Source organism: Tympanuchus pallidicinctus, unplaced genomic scaffold (genome assembly GCF_026119805.1).
Source record: "Tympanuchus pallidicinctus isolate F22 unplaced genomic scaffold, pur_lepc_1.0 scaffold18, whole genome shotgun sequence".
Classification (NCBI taxonomy): domain Eukaryota; kingdom Metazoa; phylum Chordata; class Aves; order Galliformes; family Phasianidae; genus Tympanuchus; species Tympanuchus pallidicinctus.
Genome location: NW_026294699.1, coordinates 6,282,020 through 6,300,371, shown reverse-complemented (window position 1 = coordinate 6,300,371; position 18,352 = coordinate 6,282,020). Strand labels below are relative to the sequence as shown.

The 18,352-nt window shown below is 45.0% G+C and overlaps 1 protein-coding gene and 1 long non-coding RNA gene across 2 annotated transcripts in view; one reads left to right on the top strand and one right to left on the bottom strand.

Annotated features, from left to right (window-relative positions):
* The window catches only part of LOC128079311 (uncharacterized), a 52,393-nt gene that overhangs the window by 11,489 nt on the left and 22,552 nt on the right, over positions 1–18,352 (bottom strand). The window lies entirely within an intron of this gene.
* Positions 4,524–7,138, top strand: SOCS1 (suppressor of cytokine signaling 1). The gene is made up of 2 exons (XM_052680343.1): positions 4,524–4,658; positions 6,164–7,138. Exon 2 carries the CDS (start codon positions 6,239–6,241, stop codon positions 6,860–6,862), a length of 624 nt encoding a protein of 207 aa, XP_052536303.1. The 5' UTR covers positions 4,524–4,658; positions 6,164–6,238; the 3' UTR covers positions 6,863–7,138.

Genomic DNA, 18,352 nt, shown 5'->3' with positions numbered 1-18,352 from the left:
ATTTCAGAGAATTTGTCTGGAATGCTCAGGGAAACTCACGAGAAGAGAGGCGCAGCTCTTACTCAGTATTCGTACACTGTTAAGATTAATTAGCTTCACTTTCCCCAAACACTGCTTTCATCTTAGCTAGCAGACGTGCACATCCTCGTGACTAATACTCACTGGAATCCTTTTCAGAAGACAAAAATACAAATTTCTAGCATCCATCCTAGCTGGGTGGGAACTGAACTGTACATTATCTGCAGAACAGTGTGAATTCCAGCCCAGACAGAAGGGCTGGTTCTGTACTCACTGGCTACCCCTTGTCTGGGCACAGGCACGATGCCTGTCACGGCTTGAAAACCAGCTGAGGACATCTCAAACTACACCTCGTTCTTGGAATAATAACTTATGTATGCTGCCATGGAGAAACAAATGTACACATCATTCTTCAATGATGCATAGCTTCGTCATTAATATCAGAATAAAGTGAGTCATCTTTACAGCCACTTGCCTACAGGTAAATGCCTAAAAGAGTGAGAGGGTAAGCTGTACTCAGCAGGCTCACTCTTTTACCTCTGAACTTTTAAAGTGATAATATGGACAGCATGAAAACGGAGATGCATAAGAAGTGTCTAGTCACAGCAGCCAGATTTTTTGGGCATGTCCTATTTAGGTATGTCAAGGTCTGACCTTAATGCCTAGTTAAAGTGGGTGATGGAGATTCACAGTTCTCTCAGCGCTGCAGGTTTCAGAATGTCTGAAAGCAGACTCAGAAGCAATGTGGCGTCTAATTTACTTGCAAAATCAAAGAATTCCGATTTCAAGGGTTTCATTTAAATGAAAATTCAGATTCTGAAGAAGAAAACAAAACCCACTAAAACAGGAAGGATGGTATTGTGGTTAAGTTTCTAGTACGGGGCTCTGAAGACCTGAATTATGTTCCATTCCTGGCCCTTCTGCAGACTGTCTCACTCTCTGACTTTAAGCAAATCACTGAACCTCTTGGTGCTTCAGTTCCCCTTTTCTATAAATCATGTTGCTGGTTTTGGCAGTTTAGACAATGTGGACAATCTGTTTCATGTAAGAGATGCCATTTCCAGTAGAAGCACAAGGGAGGGACTGAGGCTCTAACCCCAAATTGCTAATAGCAATATATGCAACCCTATTCACTTGAATCACTCTTGCCAGAAAACAACAATCTATTTGGCCTGGAAAAAAACTTTAATTGCTCATAAAAATAACATAAAAAAAAAAAATTCATATCTTCATAAAAATAACAAAATTAGCTGTTTAGACATTCATGTATTAATTCCCACACTGATCACTTGTTTGATATACCAAACTCTAAACACCACACTATTCCAGAGACATGCTGGCCTGTCAATTAATTCAGTTGCACCTAAGAATTACTGCCAGCTTCTAAAAAAATTAGGAATGATGCTGAAATGGGGAGTGCCTGCCTGCTGATTTTCTAATTGTTTCAAGTTTTTTTAGCAATTCATAAAGAAACCTCTGCCTACATTACACTGCTGCTAGCATGGCTAAGGGCATGTTTTCTGAGAAGAAAAAAAACAAAGAAAGTAAAAAAAAACAAACAAAAAAGGGGGAAACATCATCTGCATAATGTTGCCAACAGACACAGAGCCCTCCCACCTTTAAGCCCACCTTCAGACCCATGCTTTTCCCTCCCTGCCTCCTGACAGACCTCTCCCTGCACCCCATGCACTTCCAGCTAGAGAGCAGGCCTTGCTCCTGCTGCAGAAACGTCCAGGGTTTCCTCTGAATTTTGTTTCATTTTCCAAGCCAATGTTTATGAAATAGGAGTCAGGGCTCTTATTTTAAACAAAAGTTGAGTTTGTTCTTTATCTAAATCTTAGGAGCTTTACTGATGAGACCCTTCAGATTGCAAGTGTTACATTCCTGACCTAAGAAAGAACACAATCCTTTTCTTTCACCCTAGACTTTGCCTTTTTTTTTTTTTTCTCCTGAGACCATCGACATGGAAGAAAGGTACCTTGTAATAAGGAGAAAGACAAAAAGGAGGTCTGAAATGTTACACAAGGAAGGCTCTACTTACCAATGCCTAATTCACCTTGCCATATGCAGTGAGTGCTCATTAAGCTGAGTGTCAGCAGAGATTGCAGTCATTTAACTTTGCAGCAGTGCTTCAAACTTAAGTAATTTCTGGAGGTCTCATTTCCACGAGGGCTCTGCACAGCAGCTCTGCATCGGCTCCAGATTTATGCACTGCCCTCTACTGGGTAAAGGAACCTCGTTTTAGCCAAGAGTAACATAACTTCATCCAAACCCACTGGAATGGACCTCTTTCCAAGGCCCAGATGGTGGGGCTTTTAAGGGATAGAGCGGGTAAGAAAGAAAATAGAAGGATGAGGATAGAGGCTTGCAAAAGGAAATGTGAGTAGAAAACAATCAAGATATCCTAATAAAGCTGAACTTGTGGGACCATCAAGTCTGAAGTCCCAACTCCTCCTGTCCCAAAGTCCTCATTCAGGGTTCTTCGTATGTTATGACTGAGACATGCTTCTCCTGAGCAAGCCATTCTAGGACACATTATGGAGCATCCCAGCCAGCAGTTCACATACAAATGACACCAAACTCCTTGGGCAACAGCCTGATGTGCTTGCCCTTCATTGCCTGTGCTGGTAGGGTGGCTGGGAGCAAACCTACCCAGTGGAGTCCTGTTAACCTCTGAAGCTTTGCAACTAGATATTATTACCGCATTCTTGTTGAATGAGGAAGACTTTTTGGACAGACGCTTCGTCAGCTACTCAGACCATGGCAGCCAGACTGCACGTGCATCTGGAGGAGATGTCTTCCTCTTGTGATCTTACAAAGTCAAAAATTACATGAAAGTGAAACAACTTTCCTGGCACACCTGTGGCAAGCAGCAGCCAACCTCCATCCCACCTGAGAAACACTGGGCTGCGGTATGGCCTGAGGGCCTCAGCGATGGCAGCAGGAAGGCAGCTCGGGTGCTCCAGGGCTTGGCTGGGATTTAAAAGATCTGAGCTGTGGTTTTGGCTCTGATTTACCTTACTGTGACACACAGTCAAGCACTTCCAATCTCTGCTCTTTTGGAGGGGAGGCAGAGAACCTGGTCTATGCAGGTGTTAAGCTGTTAAGGTTGGTTGCGCTGTGTTCAAACAGTGTCTTGAACAAAGCAGCCTTTGAATCGACTCACTGGCTGGAGTGCACTACAGCAAAGCAAAGAGCAAAACATTTCTCGCTATTGCATGTTTGAATTCTAAATAAGTTTCAGTTCCACCATTCCTGAATGCTTTTGTTTTACAGAGAAAAGCAGCCCCCACACACTCATAGTGAACCTCAGCTCAAGTTCAGCTGCTCAGAAATGGTTTGAAAGAGAATTGTGAACACAAAGGGAATCTCTGTGCCCGTTCTTAAAATGTATGATGAGCTCTGCTTCTCCAAATTCATGACAACCATGCTCTCACATGACAGAACACGAGCAGTAAATTTCAGTGACTAAAGCATCACCAGAAATTTCCAGGCTCACCTACTGTATGCCAGCAGGGCACTCTATCACCATGAGGTTAACTCAGTTTGTGACCACACTGGGTTTTGAAAAGAATACTGAGTCCCAAAACATGAAATGCATCCCCTCGAAGGGCAACTAATGAGCTCCTTTTGGGCCTTACTCCTTAATCTTCTGACAGAAATATTTCCTTTTCACTGTCAGAAAGCATCATAATGACTGCAAGGGGAAATTGTCCTCCCTCTGCTCCTGATGTGAAGCAGTGCGACTGCAGCATGCATCTGTCACACTGTGCAGCCCCGTGCTTGGAAGTGACAAATTCATGACTCGATTCCAAAGTCGAGAGGACCCGCTTTCAGGAGCGGATCAACCCCCGGCTGGGGTTTGCAAATCTCCCTGAGGGTGAGCAGCAGCCCCAGCAACCCGCACCAACTGCTGGTGAAGCCAGAAGTACAGCTGGGGATCTGAGCAGTCAATTCTAAATCTGATTGCCCTGCAGAAAACCCCAGGGAAATTCTGCTCTGAGAACTCCAAAACCAGAGCAGCGTAAAGGCGGTCCTCCCAGTCACAGATTTCTCTGAGTGCTTTTATCAATCCACGCTCACGGCTGATCTAAATGCACTCTCCTTCTCGGACATCACATCCTCTCACCCTCCCCGTCCACGCTGACCCACACTAGCTTTGAGAGCAGCCATCACTCGGCACATCCGACATTTCCCACGTCGCCTGTCCGCTTTTCCTGCGGCCGTGCCCCACGCCGGGCTCGCGACCGAACCGAAGACGAGAACACCTCCCACCGGACCGCTGCAAGCGGGGCACCGCGGCCGGTAATCACGACCGGGGACGGGCATCGGGACGGAGGCTGAGGCGGTGCCGAAGGAGCTGGCGAGGCTCGGCCGTGACTCACGGAAAGTGAAAGTGAAGCAGCGGCCACGTGTTTTCGGGGAAGGGGAGGAGCGGACAACCGCCACCGCCGCCGCCGCGTTAAATAGCGGCGGCGATGCGCGGGCCCAGCGCGCCGGCGGAGCGGCCCCAGGCAGGGCCCCGGCGCGGAGCGTGCCCAGGCGTCCGCCGGGCACAGCCGTAGCCGCCGCCGGGGCGCGGCCCGAGCCCATGCTGCGCGCTCCGGGGACGGCCGTCAGCCGCCGAGCTCCGGGCGAAGGTAAGGGAGGGTCGCGAGTTCGGAGCGCGCCTGGGAGAAGTCGCGCTGCGGGGGTCCCGGATCGTTGCGGTGGATTGGCTTCGCTTGGATTCCCGTTCTACCGCGCACCAAACGGAGCTTTCGTGCTCCGCGGAACGTAGCGAAAACCAGCGCCGCGAACCGCCGCTGGGAGCGGAGCAGCCTCGCTCGCGGGGACGGGACCGGGCGGCCCCTGCCGGCCCCTGCCAGCCCCTGCCTACCCGGGGCTCCGCGACGGGACGGCCGCAGCGCTGCTCGCATCCCTGCGCCCATACTTTGCTTTTGTGAACTTTAAGTACTGAGCGCTAATCCTGGCCCGCTAATTGGAAAAACTGACATCGGTTTCCTTCTGCTGTGTAAAGAAAGCCCGGTGGTGCTTCCAGCTCGTCATTTGCCAGCAGAAAGGTTTTGCAGCCCTCGTTTCTGTTTTGGGAGGGTAATATGACCTAAATGAAACCAAACATCAAGCTGTTAAATTAGCATGGCTGGGAGCCCAGCTGTGCACTTTCCTTGAAATCTTCTCTAGTACATTACCCTGAACAGTGAGGTGGCTGAGGGATTCATTTCTGAGAATCCTTCAAGGTTTCTCAACAAGCTGCAGCTGCAGATCTATATCTGACTGTGGGGATAAATCCTAAAATCTATGCTTGCCAGTAAGGTCACGGCAGCCGGCAGAGACGTATCGAACCGTGCTGTCAGAGGCAGGCAGCTCAGGCCAACCTTGTTCCTGGTGCAGCACTGCTAATTCCTTTGAAGTAACACGAGGGATGAATTTAGTCCCTCTGCTGAGAGATATATCAATAGGAAGCAATTTAGATTGGGCCACTTAAAGTGCATGTAATACAAAAAAGAGAGAGAGAGATAGAGACAGAGGAGTAATGCTTCGAGGGTTCACAGAGGTTGATGTGTGTAAGCTGGTGAGGCTGGAGCACTGCTGTCCCAGGGGAAAGTTGGGGGAATGGGAAATTGCCTTTTATGGCTGAGCCTCAGGTTAACAGGAGAGAAGGATGTCTGGCAGTGCTGCGGCAGCCCTCTCCAGCTGCCTGCAGGCTGTGCCATCCCAACTACACGCCTGGTTGTGGTGCTGTTCACTTGGCAGAGGGGAAGGAAAGGTGGCTGTGAAACCTCCTTGCTTTATCTTCTAAAACTTCCAACTATGTTGGAGTGGGCGCAGGGGCACTTTCAATGGGAGGTTCCTGCCATCCTGCAGGCCGTGAGATGCACTGTGGGCTCGCAGCAGGGAAACTGCGTTATCCTCAGTAGCTGTTAACAATCCTTGCTAAGTATTTCTGGAGCTTCAGACTTTGTAATAGTAGTAGACCGCTGATCGTGTCCAAAAGCGAGCAGTTGTTTGCCCAGTGCAAATTGGGAAATGAATAATTCATTATTTTATAAAGGTGGGAGGGAGGTGAATGGAGGACTGGGTCATTCAGAGCCTGCGGCTGCTCCTCTCTGGGATCTCACTCAGCATCTCTTTGCTATTTCAGAATAGCTGCTGGAAAGCTGCCCCGCCGTAGCCACTGACGCTATGGAAGACCGCATCCACTGGCCTAGGCTGTAGGATGGTAGCGCACAGCAAGGTGTCAGCAGACAATGCAGTTGCAGCAGACCCGCGATGTCTACTTGACCCTCCGGCACGGGATCGCTCTCAGGCTCGAGGTTACCGCGGCACAGGCCGGCCTGGCACGGCGCAGGCACCGAGCAGCACGCACTTCCGAACCTTTCGCTCGCAAGCGGATTTCAGTAGCATCACTAGAGCAAGCAGCCTGCTGGATGCCTGCGGCTTCTACTGGGGACCGCTGACCGTCAGCGCCGCCCACGAGAAGCTGAAGTCTGAGCCCGAGGGCACCTTCCTCATCAGGGACAGCACGCAGAAGAATTGTTTCTTTGCCATCAGTGTTAAGACCGCGACTGGGCCCACCAGCATCCGGATAAACTTTCAGACGGGGCGTTTCAGCCTGGATGGCAGCAAGGAGACCTTTGATTGTCTTTTTAAGCTGCTGGAACATTACTTAAGCTCCCCTAGGAAGGTACTGGTTACCCCTCTGCGCAAAGTCCGTGTGCAGCCCCTGCAGGAGCTCTGCCGGAAGAGCATCGTGAAGACTTTTGGAAGAGAGAATTTGAACCAGATCCCTCTCAATCCTGTTCTAAAGGACTATCTGAAATCTTTCCCGTTTCAGATCTAAATACAGCATTAACTGTATAGAGACATGTAAGAGATGTGTGAAGAAATCCAGCTTCCTGGGTTTTTAAACATGTTTGACAGTGAGCAAACCTATTTTTGTAGCAACTTACTGTATTTTGAAATGCAACTTGAACACTTGACTTCTTATGTTTACAAAAACTGTTTGCACAAACCTGGGGTTTTAAAACCCTGGCATCATTTTTCTGCCATGCAGAATATTTTATTATTTTATAATATTTTTAATGCTATTAACATAATAAACTTTGTTGTGAAATTTTTTAGAAAAGAATAGCATCTCTGTTTTAGTTTTAAGTGTGGTGGTATTTATCCTACCAGCAACCTCTGACTGCTGCTGTACATCCAAGTGCTGCCCACAGGTTCGTTTCACTGGGCTCTGGCACCTTGCCCTGCTGTGAGTGCTGGCCCAACAGAGGAGTCCTGCCCCAAAAAGCCTCTAATGGAAAGATGCAGGCAAGCAGAAGATGTATGTAGGATGTATAGAATCATAGAATGACTCTGGTTGGAAGGGACTCTGAGAATCATCAAGTTCCAATCCTAGTTCTATCTTAAATATGTGAGAGCAGGAACAGTGTGCATAGGTTTTGAACCCTTAGCTGAGCTAATGACTCCAGTGCTGCCTTGTCTTGTATCTATTAAAAGAAACAAGTGAGAAAAGGGGGTTGTCTGACACAACCAAACCACATCAGCGTCAGTGAGGGAAAATAAAACTGTTCCAAAATGCCATGTGCATACACACTTTAAACAGTGGTGAGCATAGTATCACTGTGACGCAGTGGATGAATGATTGCTCTCTGTAAGGCAACATGTGCAAGACAGCAGAGATTCAGGCTTCAAAAGGTTTCTTGCCTTACATTCCTGGTGACCTACAGGGCACGGATGTGATCTGTTGAAAGGAATTTGGGACTTAGCTCTTGATAACAGGACGCACAGAGCCTAATCCTATAGATATGCAGCTTTTCTATCTGGTGGCTGAACTGCATTCAGAGAGAGCTGAAATACATCAGACTGTTTTGTAATATCACTTGTGGGAAATTGGTGAAGGCACCGTTGCATTTGTGTGCTTACAAAATGTGAAATCAGTGCCTGCTCAGAGCAGCAACTGAATGACTGTGATGCTTGGTTTGGCAAAACGTGACCTGTGTGATTTAATGATGAAGAGATATCACTTTATCACAAAGCAATTCACCCCTCCCCCAAGCATTTCCTGAAATCCATGAAAAATAGACTTAGAAAACCAGCTGAACCAAATCACTTCAAAGAAGACACAGTGTCTTTCACAGAAATGTCCTCTATCAGCACAGATCTGCGGTGCTTACAGTAACTGGAAGCAGTAAATGAAGTCATCGCTACAGTTTGTAAGATAAAAGGTCTCTCCCCATACAGTAATTCACGTTCCTTTTAAAGCCACTTTTAGGAAACATTGAGTGTCTGTTACAGAGCGTGCCTTACTGAATAATTTGTACAGTATCATTTACAAAGTCAGCTCTTCTATCAGTGATGATACTTAGCAGTAAGAAAGTTTCCTGCTCAGACATGAGTAAGGATCACTCACAGTGCTTTGGTCATTGTGAAGAAGAGAAAACTGAAGACCGCACAGGCAATATCATATGACTCTTTGCTGTGCTGCTTCCCTAAAAGTGCTTTTTTGGATCTGTCCCGGTCCCTTCTCATCCATCCCTGGCTGAAACTTGTTAGGCTGTGTTTCTGTTATTTCTGCTTAAAGCTGAAATTAGTTGCCAAAAGCTGTATTTTCCCATAGCAGCACGTAAACTGGGGAAGTCATAAAGGCCACGCTATGCAACAGCTATGAACGTAGTCTGCCTGAATGCAAACAGCTTTAAGAAGCTGGAAAAAAGCTTCTGTGGAGTGAAGGCTGCCAAACTGGTTTGCAGTCAGCGGAGATTGTTATCCTGCTCCCTGTGCTCTTTTTCCCAGCCCCATACTGTAGTCTTTAACCCCTCAACCCCCAAGTGAATGACTCCTGCCTCCCTATAAATAAATCAGTGCCCAGGTGACAGCATCACTGGTAAAGCAAGCACAAAGGGGCGTGAAAGGTTCTCTACTGTCCTTGAGAAGATCAAACAGAACTAGACCTGGAGAGATGGGAAGTGGCTTCCCAGTGAGGGACGTGGATTAAGGGAAAAAGGATTGAGCTCATCTCACTTTCTTCCTGGCAGGAACAAACTTAATTTCTCTCAGAATAGCCTTAGCAGAAATGACCCATATCCTCAAGGTAAAGTGCCTGAATCTCCTCCTTCTGTTTTTAGTTCAAAATGCAAACATGGGACAACCCAGAAAATAAATATAATCAAAGCTATGCTCCAAAGACAAGGGCAAAATTAACTAAAAGGTCATTTGATGGAAAACGAGATGAAGCTGGCTAGTATGTTTAAACTACTATGGTCCCCCCTTGTTCTTGTTGCATCCTCTCAAGCAGGTATCTGTAAGCTGCTCCAAAGTACAAAATCCTTATGCAGTTGATGTGCTCACATCACTGTGACACATCCTTTAAGGAAGAGGTCTCCTAAAACACCAGTGGGCTCCAATTTAGAGACTCTATCAGACTCAAGATTTCTGAAAGAGCACCAGCTGCCAAATCTTTCATTGTCTGCCTAATGAAGTACCAGCAAGGTCAGATAGAGCACTGGCTGTATTCTGCCCCTCCAAGCAATGGAGACACAAACAGCACAGTGATTTCAGCCCTCTCTGCCAACTAGCAGGTGAGGAGTGGTGCTTGCAGTCCCTCCCCTTCCTGCCCAGCTCTTTCCTCTGACCCTTTCACTCCTGGCTGTGGCTGAGAAGTGAAGTAAACAGTGAATCTGGTGAAGGACTACACAGTCAGTGGGGAAGGGAGAGATTAAAAATAATACCATTTGCAGCAGGGCTGTATCACCCCACAAGGCAGCCCCAGGTTCTGTCCTATTGCATCCCACTGGTACACCCACTCTGTCTCTGCTCTGGTACGGTTCTATAGGCAACAAAGCTGGGGCTTCCTCACTTTTTAAAGACTGAAACACACATTTGCTTTCAGAGTAAGTTAATTTACATATCAGGCTGCAGCTGTAAAACATTTGCCAACGAATGGAGCTAATTAATAGAACTGTAGGTGTCTGGTTAATTCAGCTGTGAAGGGTTATTGGATGCTCAGTAGGAACCTCTTGAATGACAAGTGTAACCTCACCCACTGTGCAGCTGTGGTCACACTAATTCTGTTATGATTGAAGTCATTTACAAGAAGTGAGGCTTCAGCTGCAGTCAGCACTGATGCTATTTTCAACAGCCAAGAAAGAATCATCCCCTAGGGCAACACGCTGACCGTATCTAGCCATCAATATTCTTCACCCAACCTGTACTTAATCCTTCTCTGTACAATGCATTCACCTCCTGGACCTTCTCATTCAGATCCAGTGTCAGCCTTTCCTATTGTGCTCTCATTCAGTCCCTGGCTCTCCTTCTGCCCCTTCATTCATGGTGCTGTCAGTTGTGTGAGCAATGCATTTATGTTTCCTCTAGTTTTGAGAAAAAGCCTGGATAACAGCAACCAATTTGGACTCTGTGCAGCTTTCTGTGCACAATGTAAGCCAACAACTGTGTATGCAGTGGGTTTCAAGGATGCTCTGTTTGCTCAGAAGCACCATTCCAGACCCTTAGGTTGACTAAGAGTTAAGGCTTACTGATTTTCTAACACTCCATGGAATAGTCTTGTCTGGTTATTTCTTGAGCTGCCCATGAGCCATCACTGTTCAGGCAACCTAGAGAGATTGGGGGATGGAAATAGTGTATCCTATGGACTCTTGGCATGGAGGTATTTTAGGTATGGTCTGTAACTTTATCACTGGCATGAATTCAGGAGATAAATGTGTTACAGGAAGAGTACGGCTACTAGCTTCTTTCATTGCTCTCCTCAGATAAAAACTAGTAAACCTTCTCGCTAGATCCCTTGCACATATTCTAGTACACAGTCTGTTCAGAAATAGTTTCTGATAAATATTTCAAAGATTATTTTTGGTTTTCTGTCCCCCTTAGACTCCCAGCCATCCTCACCAGGTAAGTTGTTTAGGACTGTACTTTAGACATCTGAGAGTTGCAAATCAAAAGCTTTCAAAGGCAAATGCTAAATTGCCAATGGGGCAATTAGATCTCTAGGTTAGGTGCCTAAATGATGCTGTTTGGATGTTTCCCCAGGTTTCTCCCTGTTTGCAAGGTCAGATCTAAAACAAAGTGAGCCATGAAAGCTTTACAAACATAATATAGCAATCACCTTCTGCTTAAAGCAAATTCAAACAACTGCGTTCAGCCAGGAGATAGGAATTTTCCTTTTCAAGTCCTCTATCTAAATGTGTGGTTGCTCAGTAATTGTGATGAATGGAAAACCTATAACTGTCCTGTGACTAAATGTACCACATGCAGGGTGTTACCTTACACAAGTTCAGGTCTTTTTGCTGTGTAAAGGCAAGAAAAATGGAAGACCAGGAAGAATTCTAATTTTGCAGGAAAAAAAGAATATGCTTGTGAGACTGACTTCACAAAACTGGCAGCCAAGAGATGCTTTCACCAGACAAGATAGCTCAGTAGCTGGAGAGCAGGTGCTGCACTCTGTAGCACTCTTCTGGTCCACAGCTGTGCAACACATCACGTCCTATCACCTATAGAAGCCTGGCATGTACTACACTGGTATAATTACATGCAAAGTAGATGGTGCCTTTCTCAAAGGCAATAATTTCAGTTCCAGTATTCTCAGCCCAGCACAATTGGTAAACTAATGTGATTTCCATTTTCACCCCAAGAGTTTCTGGCTGCTGTAAATTTTCTCATGGCTTGCTGTAGAGAAGAAGCTAGTGACTGGCTGAGCTCTGCTAAAAGGCCATACGAGTGACTGGCTCCATGTAAGTTGCTATAGTTCTCCCTACAGACATCAATTTAAAACGTCCTGATGTGTGACAGCATTTACAAATATCATTCTTGTAATTTATCAGTTATGCCAAAATAGTCCTCTAATAGTCCATTCAGTTAAATTAATTTCATAAAGACTGCAATGAGAGAAAGAGCTAAGAAGGAATTCCTGAACAGCCCAGGGTAGAGATGCCTAAATCATCTCAAGGCTCATGCACAAACTGTTTTACAGCAGCCAGTTTGATGCTGCAGACCACGTTTGCATTTACTTTCAACAGTAAAATCCAGGGTCTACAGAAGCTGTGAGGTGTAACGGATGCTCCAGTTAGCCACAGCTAACTGGGATAGAAAACAGTTTGAACAGAAATTCAATCTGTGGGTGAAATGCTGCTGCAATCAAACTTAACAACCCTGAACTCCAAACAGGGGAACTATCGTTCTACAATTGATTAATTTTGCCAATATAGCATGTACAGAATGTAAATCTGTAAGTAGATTGGGTGACATGGCAGCTTAGACTGGTGGAGAGAGCCCTGTTCTAAGCATCAGAAACCTTTAGTTTCATTCTAGACTCCGCCAGCATGCTGTTCTGTACATCACACTGATTCACCTTGTAATCTCATCCCAGCTTTTAACTGTATGCATCAATTAGACTGCTCTTTCACAGCACAGAATAACAGAATGTGTCTCACCTTTTCCTTTTCGGGACCATTTGGCAACACTGCAAGGGTTTCAGTAACAGAGTACTCAGTTAGGGGAAGTTTTTTTTTTTCTCCTTTTTTTCGTATCAGTATGGTCTATTTGCTGGCCACTACAGCTGCCCTTCTGAAACCACAACTTCCTAAAGCACAACTTTCTGACAGTAGGATGACAGTCTCTGGATTTCAAGTCTGAGTCCATATACTTCCCTGTGCCCTCAATCCCCTACTGTGCAGTGGGTGTTGAGCTCCAGTCCTCCAAGACTGTAATACATACATGTTCAGGAGCAGCCTTGCGGTACAGAAGTACAAAATAGCAAGAAGGATTTGCTGATTGTTTTCTCAAATGTCTAACTTGTGTTCTATATCTACTTTTAAAATCAATGTGCCTAATGAGGAAGAAGTTGTTCATGTGAACTCTGTGGCTTGTACAGAATATCTTTTTATTATACTGTGGAACTAATAAAACTCAGTAATCCTTCTTCCTGATAGCTGTAAATCTATACGCTGTGCAGTGTCATAGATGTTCTTTTCCAAGTTTAATATAACAACAAATTAAATCACAGATACTGAAATAGCAGGGGACTTCCAAATCTCCATTAAAAAACACACATGAAGATAACAGGTGATGCTATATCTATACATTGAGTGAGGACTCCACACTGTGGGGTTTCTGGATGGCTTTCTCAGTCATTCCTGTTATTTTATCCTTGTTTTCCTACAGATCTCATTTTCTTTACAATTTCAGTGCAGTTTTTAAGCAGACTGTTATTTAAGGAATGCAGTAAGGTCTCACATCTGTCCAAAATACATTTTGGGATGGCAAGTCCAGACAGATGTTAGCAGTGACACTTCCACTGCGGATGAATAATCTCTGTGACTCCTTAAAATTTATGGCACCATAACTCCCCTGCCCAGACTGAGCTTCTCATGTGAGCAAAAGGAAGAGCTGAGTGCTGCACTGTGTCCTGTGGTGGTCACGCCATGTGCTGACCGTTATCTGCCAACACTGTGTACAAACACAGCAGTGCAAAACACGACCTGGCGGTGTACACCAGGCAGGGGGAGATGGCCTTTGAGTTCATGGGCACACGTGTAGTGCCGCTAGCTTGAGTGCTGGATTGAAACGCCAGGTTCAAGTAATGACAGAGCTCTTCAGGGTTTTTTTTACAGAGCCCAGCTTAATCTGCTGAAGTCAACAAGAATTGAAGCAAGCTGAAAACTACTGGAAAGAGAAAATGTTTTCTTGCTAAAGGATAATCTTGTGCAAAATGTGGGCAAATTGCGGCATGTCAGAAGAAGCTGGCAAGCATCCTGGAAGGCTGAGAAATTTTGGAAGGAAGCAATGCATTCGAGAGAGCCAGAGAAAACATGACCTGGGTTTTGAAAGAATTGCATGGAGAAATCAAGAGCTGTGCGGGCATACAGGTGAGACTACAGCTGGTGAGAGAACCATGACGAAAGAGGAGTCCCAAGTGCACAACAGCAGCTTGGTTAGAGCTGTTTACTCTGTGATCCAGTCGTATTACACAAATCAGCACACTCCTACAGCTGCTCAGTGTCTACTGATGATGGTTAAGGCCTGAGCCCTTTTTGAAGACTCGGAGAAGCCCGTTAATTAATTGCCATACAAACTAAACTTCTGTTGGTCCAAATTTTTCAAGCTTGGATTTAGCACAGGTCAGTGTTAACCACCTCTACTGCCTGAGCTGAAATATGCACTCTTTTCTATTGAAGCTTAAACCACATTAAGTGCACAGTTTTGCAATTAACATAATGTGCTGATCATAGGGAAAAAAAAAAAGGAGGGGGAAGAGACACCTATTAAACACCTTCATAACACAGTGTCTTTTTAAATAATCTAGAGTAAAGTATTTATGAACATCCCCCAGCCTGAGTCATTAAGCCTTTATGTAGCATGCAGATTATGAAAGCAGCTCGGTCTCACCAGCTATAAAATTTACTGAAGTTGTTGAATTTTAAGTAGTGTCTATTGAGTTAGGTGGTCATTCATTCCTTTAGATTAGGACAGCTTTGGCCAAAGTTCAGCTTGCAAGGTTCAGTAAAATAGCACCTCACAAAGTTCTTGCAAAATATACAGCTTTGACCTGCAAAGACCACTCAGAATAACTGCACTCCTCTCACTTTTACTTCAAACTCTTGCAGGTACTACTTTTCCTTAGTTGCATACGGAGATGCACAGACTGCACAGTATGTCACTGCAGCTCAGCTGACACTAGCATCCACATGCAAGAAAAACAAAACCCTTCCTTTTAATTCAAGCCCATCCTGCTTCCACTGATTTCCTGTCCTCCAGCACAGTTCAGTTCCTAAGAAGAGTTGCACAATACAAATACGCTGTTGCGTATGCTAACAGAATAATTGACCTGCCACAAAAAAGCTGGCATAAATACTATCTTCTCTTGGTAACTCCTAAACAGCTAAATTGCATGTGGTAATGTTGTTTGCTATTAATGCCATTTTAAAGAGATACAACGCCCACAAATCTAAACAGAACAGCTGGTGGCCTGCTGCATGCACAAATGGCATATTTTACAATAGAACAACTGCAGCACTGCACCAGAACCAAGGCAGTTAAAGAACACAACGCAGTCACACTCCTCTACACTCCTCTCTCATGTACAGTCCTCCAAGAAATTAAATGCAGAGAAGGGAAAAGAGTGTCATCCAACAATACTTGCTAATGTTTTTAATGGAACAACCAGATTTTCACTGAACTCAGGTTTTGCTTTACAGATCAGCTCAGGTTTTCTGTTCCGGATGGTTCAATATTGAGAGTTTTGAGGATGAGCTGGTTGTTGTTCCACATCTGGTCATATTTTATTAATTCTTCCGTAGGCTTAAAAGAAATAAATATCTCCATATGATTAAGTTGGAGCTGCGACTTGCACATGCTAGCCCTGCCTTGGAACACTCCAGTTTGTGATAACTACTTCACTTTAGGAAATGGAGCTGATAGAAGCGAGTCCAGGAAAAGGAATCCAGCTTCTGCAGAGAGAGGTGTGCACAGGAGGAAGAATGATGATTAAACTGTGAATGACGTAAATTCCAGCAATGATTCTGGAGCAAGGTCTAAACCACAGGATTTCTCAGACTCCGAAGGCAATCTAGCTGTGTGTTGCACACCTGCCCAGTTCAGCTTTTTGCACAGACCCTGCATCACCTCCCCAGAGCAAAGCTTCTTCCCCTCCACTACAAAACCTTGGAGTGAGGCAAAATGGACTCAAACCTCTTCCTTTTGTAGCTCTGAGTCTAGTTGGAAGCAATTGCTCCGACCTCAAAATAAGTAAAAGAATAAAATAATTTCTGCTCCGCCCAGGAGCAAAAACACAAAGAGGAGAATTTTTCAAGAAGCACATACTTTAGTGAATTTCCACTAATCTGTTTTTGCCAAAGTTGGAAGAGTTTTGCTATTGATCACAGCGGCAGCGAGGGCAGGACTAGACTGTGCACACATCAGGCTGACACAATGTAAGCTCTCCCCAGTCAAGAGCCTTAATTTCAGAACAAAGGCTTATTCACTGCACAGTGACCCATCACATAATGCCACCTGGCCTGCACTGGTCTCATCTGACTGTAAAGTGCAAAGTGGCTCTGACAGTGACAGAAACAGGATGTTGGCGGCTGACAGGAAGTTCAGGTGTGTGTAAGAAAGAAGCGCTTCCTCACAGGCTCTGGTGTTTGCATCTACCAGAAAGTGTGTCACCTAATTTAGGAGAATCAAACTGTGCATCACGATATTGGTCTCCTACTTGCCACCTCATCAGAGATAAATTTGAATTTGCTCTTGCTGGTGCTCAGATATGCAGCAGCTCCATTCTTGTTCCTTTGATCGCAGTGTGAGTAACAGAAGTTGTAAGAGTTGAGGAATTTGCTCTTTCCCTCGTTCAATTTTGAAATAGCCCAAAGGATATGGCTAATAACCATAGTCATATCTGGTTCAGGATTTTCAGATTTGATTGTTAATTTTCTCAGAAAAATTATTTGTCAGAGAATAGCATTGTTTGAACATGTGTTTGTTATTTTTTATGCGTTTATTTGTTGTTTTAAAACCATGCATTTACTGAGGGCTTTTCCTTCCCCTGTTCTGTTCCTCTGTTTCACAGAAGACTGTCATAATCGCAGCCCTTTCATTCCCTATTTCATATATGCCTTTCCAAACACACAAGGGACTTCAGGCTTAGGTACAGACACTTGATCAGCGGCTCTGACACATGATTTAAGTAAGACCTATTGAATCTCCCATGCTGAGGACAAGGCCCTTTTGAAGATCTTGGTTGTACACCCCCCAAAGAAACAACAGCACGTATTTATGCTGCTCAACACAGATTTTGTTATTTAATTCTGCAACCTCATTCATGGCTATAGATGTGGTTTTTGTGTAATCAGACAACCTGATCTGCTTTGGCTCTGAGCGATGGAGAAAAATTCTTCAGAATGAAACAGCCTCTTTTCTCCTACAAGAGAACAGACCAATGCACAGTGCCAGAGCTGTGTATACCTGGAGGACATCTTGTCCCACAAAAGGCCACTGCTCTCTTTCGTTGAGGTTGCAAGAGGAAACCAGAGAAACGTTTATATTATATTCCACAAAAGCCCTATAAACCTAATAGTTGGACTTTGACCAACCATTTTGTATGGAAAGAGGCTCAGTTTCTCTACATTACCCAGGATTTACAGAGAACTGTTTACAGTGGCAACAGAGAGAAATCATGTCACAAACCTTTTCCCTCCTCTTCTCCACTCCAACAACACTTAAGGAGACTATCCACAATTGCATTCAATCCATAGGATGGGAATCCCCTTTAAAAAAACTCTGCTGGCTTCAGATGCGTTGTAAAACTTCTGCATTGCAATCAGTCAGCAAGTAAACAAGACAGATAAAGGGCAAAGAGATGAGGGCAGCTGTCGTAACTCTTTCATGCTCCAACAGCTGGAGAAGTTGGAACTGGAGGAGCCGTGCCCTTGTCTGTAAGAACTAGGGGATTTCCCTACCATTTCCGAGGAGAAATCCATAAGGAAAAATACTGTGGCATTTCCCTATGTCCCCTACTGTGGAATTTCTGAAATAGTTGTAACACAAGTTGTGAAATCTGCCTGTCCTTTCAGAGGAGGAGGGGCAAATATGGACCTGCAGACCTGGATTGACAGCAGAGGACAAAGCTAGGAAGTCTTCCTCACCCCGTGCCTCTATGGGTCCCTGTGGGAAGTTCTGCAGCACAGGAGGAGCTGGCTCTGATGCAGCTTGCTCTGGCTCCTACCACGCATTAGTCATTTTGGTTTGGTAATAGTCCAAAGGCAGCCACCCAGCTATCCATTGGCAAGCTTGAATCTACCTGCCAGGGATGCAACTTCTGACAGCAGGAGTCCCAGGCACTCACGTCACTGCCAGTGAGCAGGAGAAAACAAACAGGAGGAGATGTGTGGTCTGTTCTGCAAACACAGACGTGATGTGCTGATGATGGTTTACAGATCTGAAGAGGCAAAGGCACTCAGGTACGTGAGAGCAAAAGTGAAAATCACTGAGGCTGTTTGAAAGTAATGACAAAAATGCCAAAAATGCCATTAGAAAGGTGATGCACATTCACTCACTACTGTGTTGCTATGTGGAATATCCATGATTTTCTTTATGATGGTGAGTTGATATGACAGATGCATTAGTCATGTAAGGTGTGAAAAGGCCTCGATCATTTCATTTTAGGGACATAGTTTAGTGGCAATATTGGTGGTAGGTAGATGGATGGATTAGATGACCGAGAGGTCTTTTCCAGCCTTCATTGTTCTACGCTTAAAGGCAATTCCTTTAATCATTCATTCATGGCAGATCACACTTCTCTTCCCATCCATACGAGATTTCT

Coding starts and splice junctions, on each gene's coding strand:
- SOCS1 (XM_052680343.1), top strand. CDS start 6,239: ATGGTAGCGCACAGCAAGGTGTCAGCAGACAATGCAGTTGCAGCAGAC.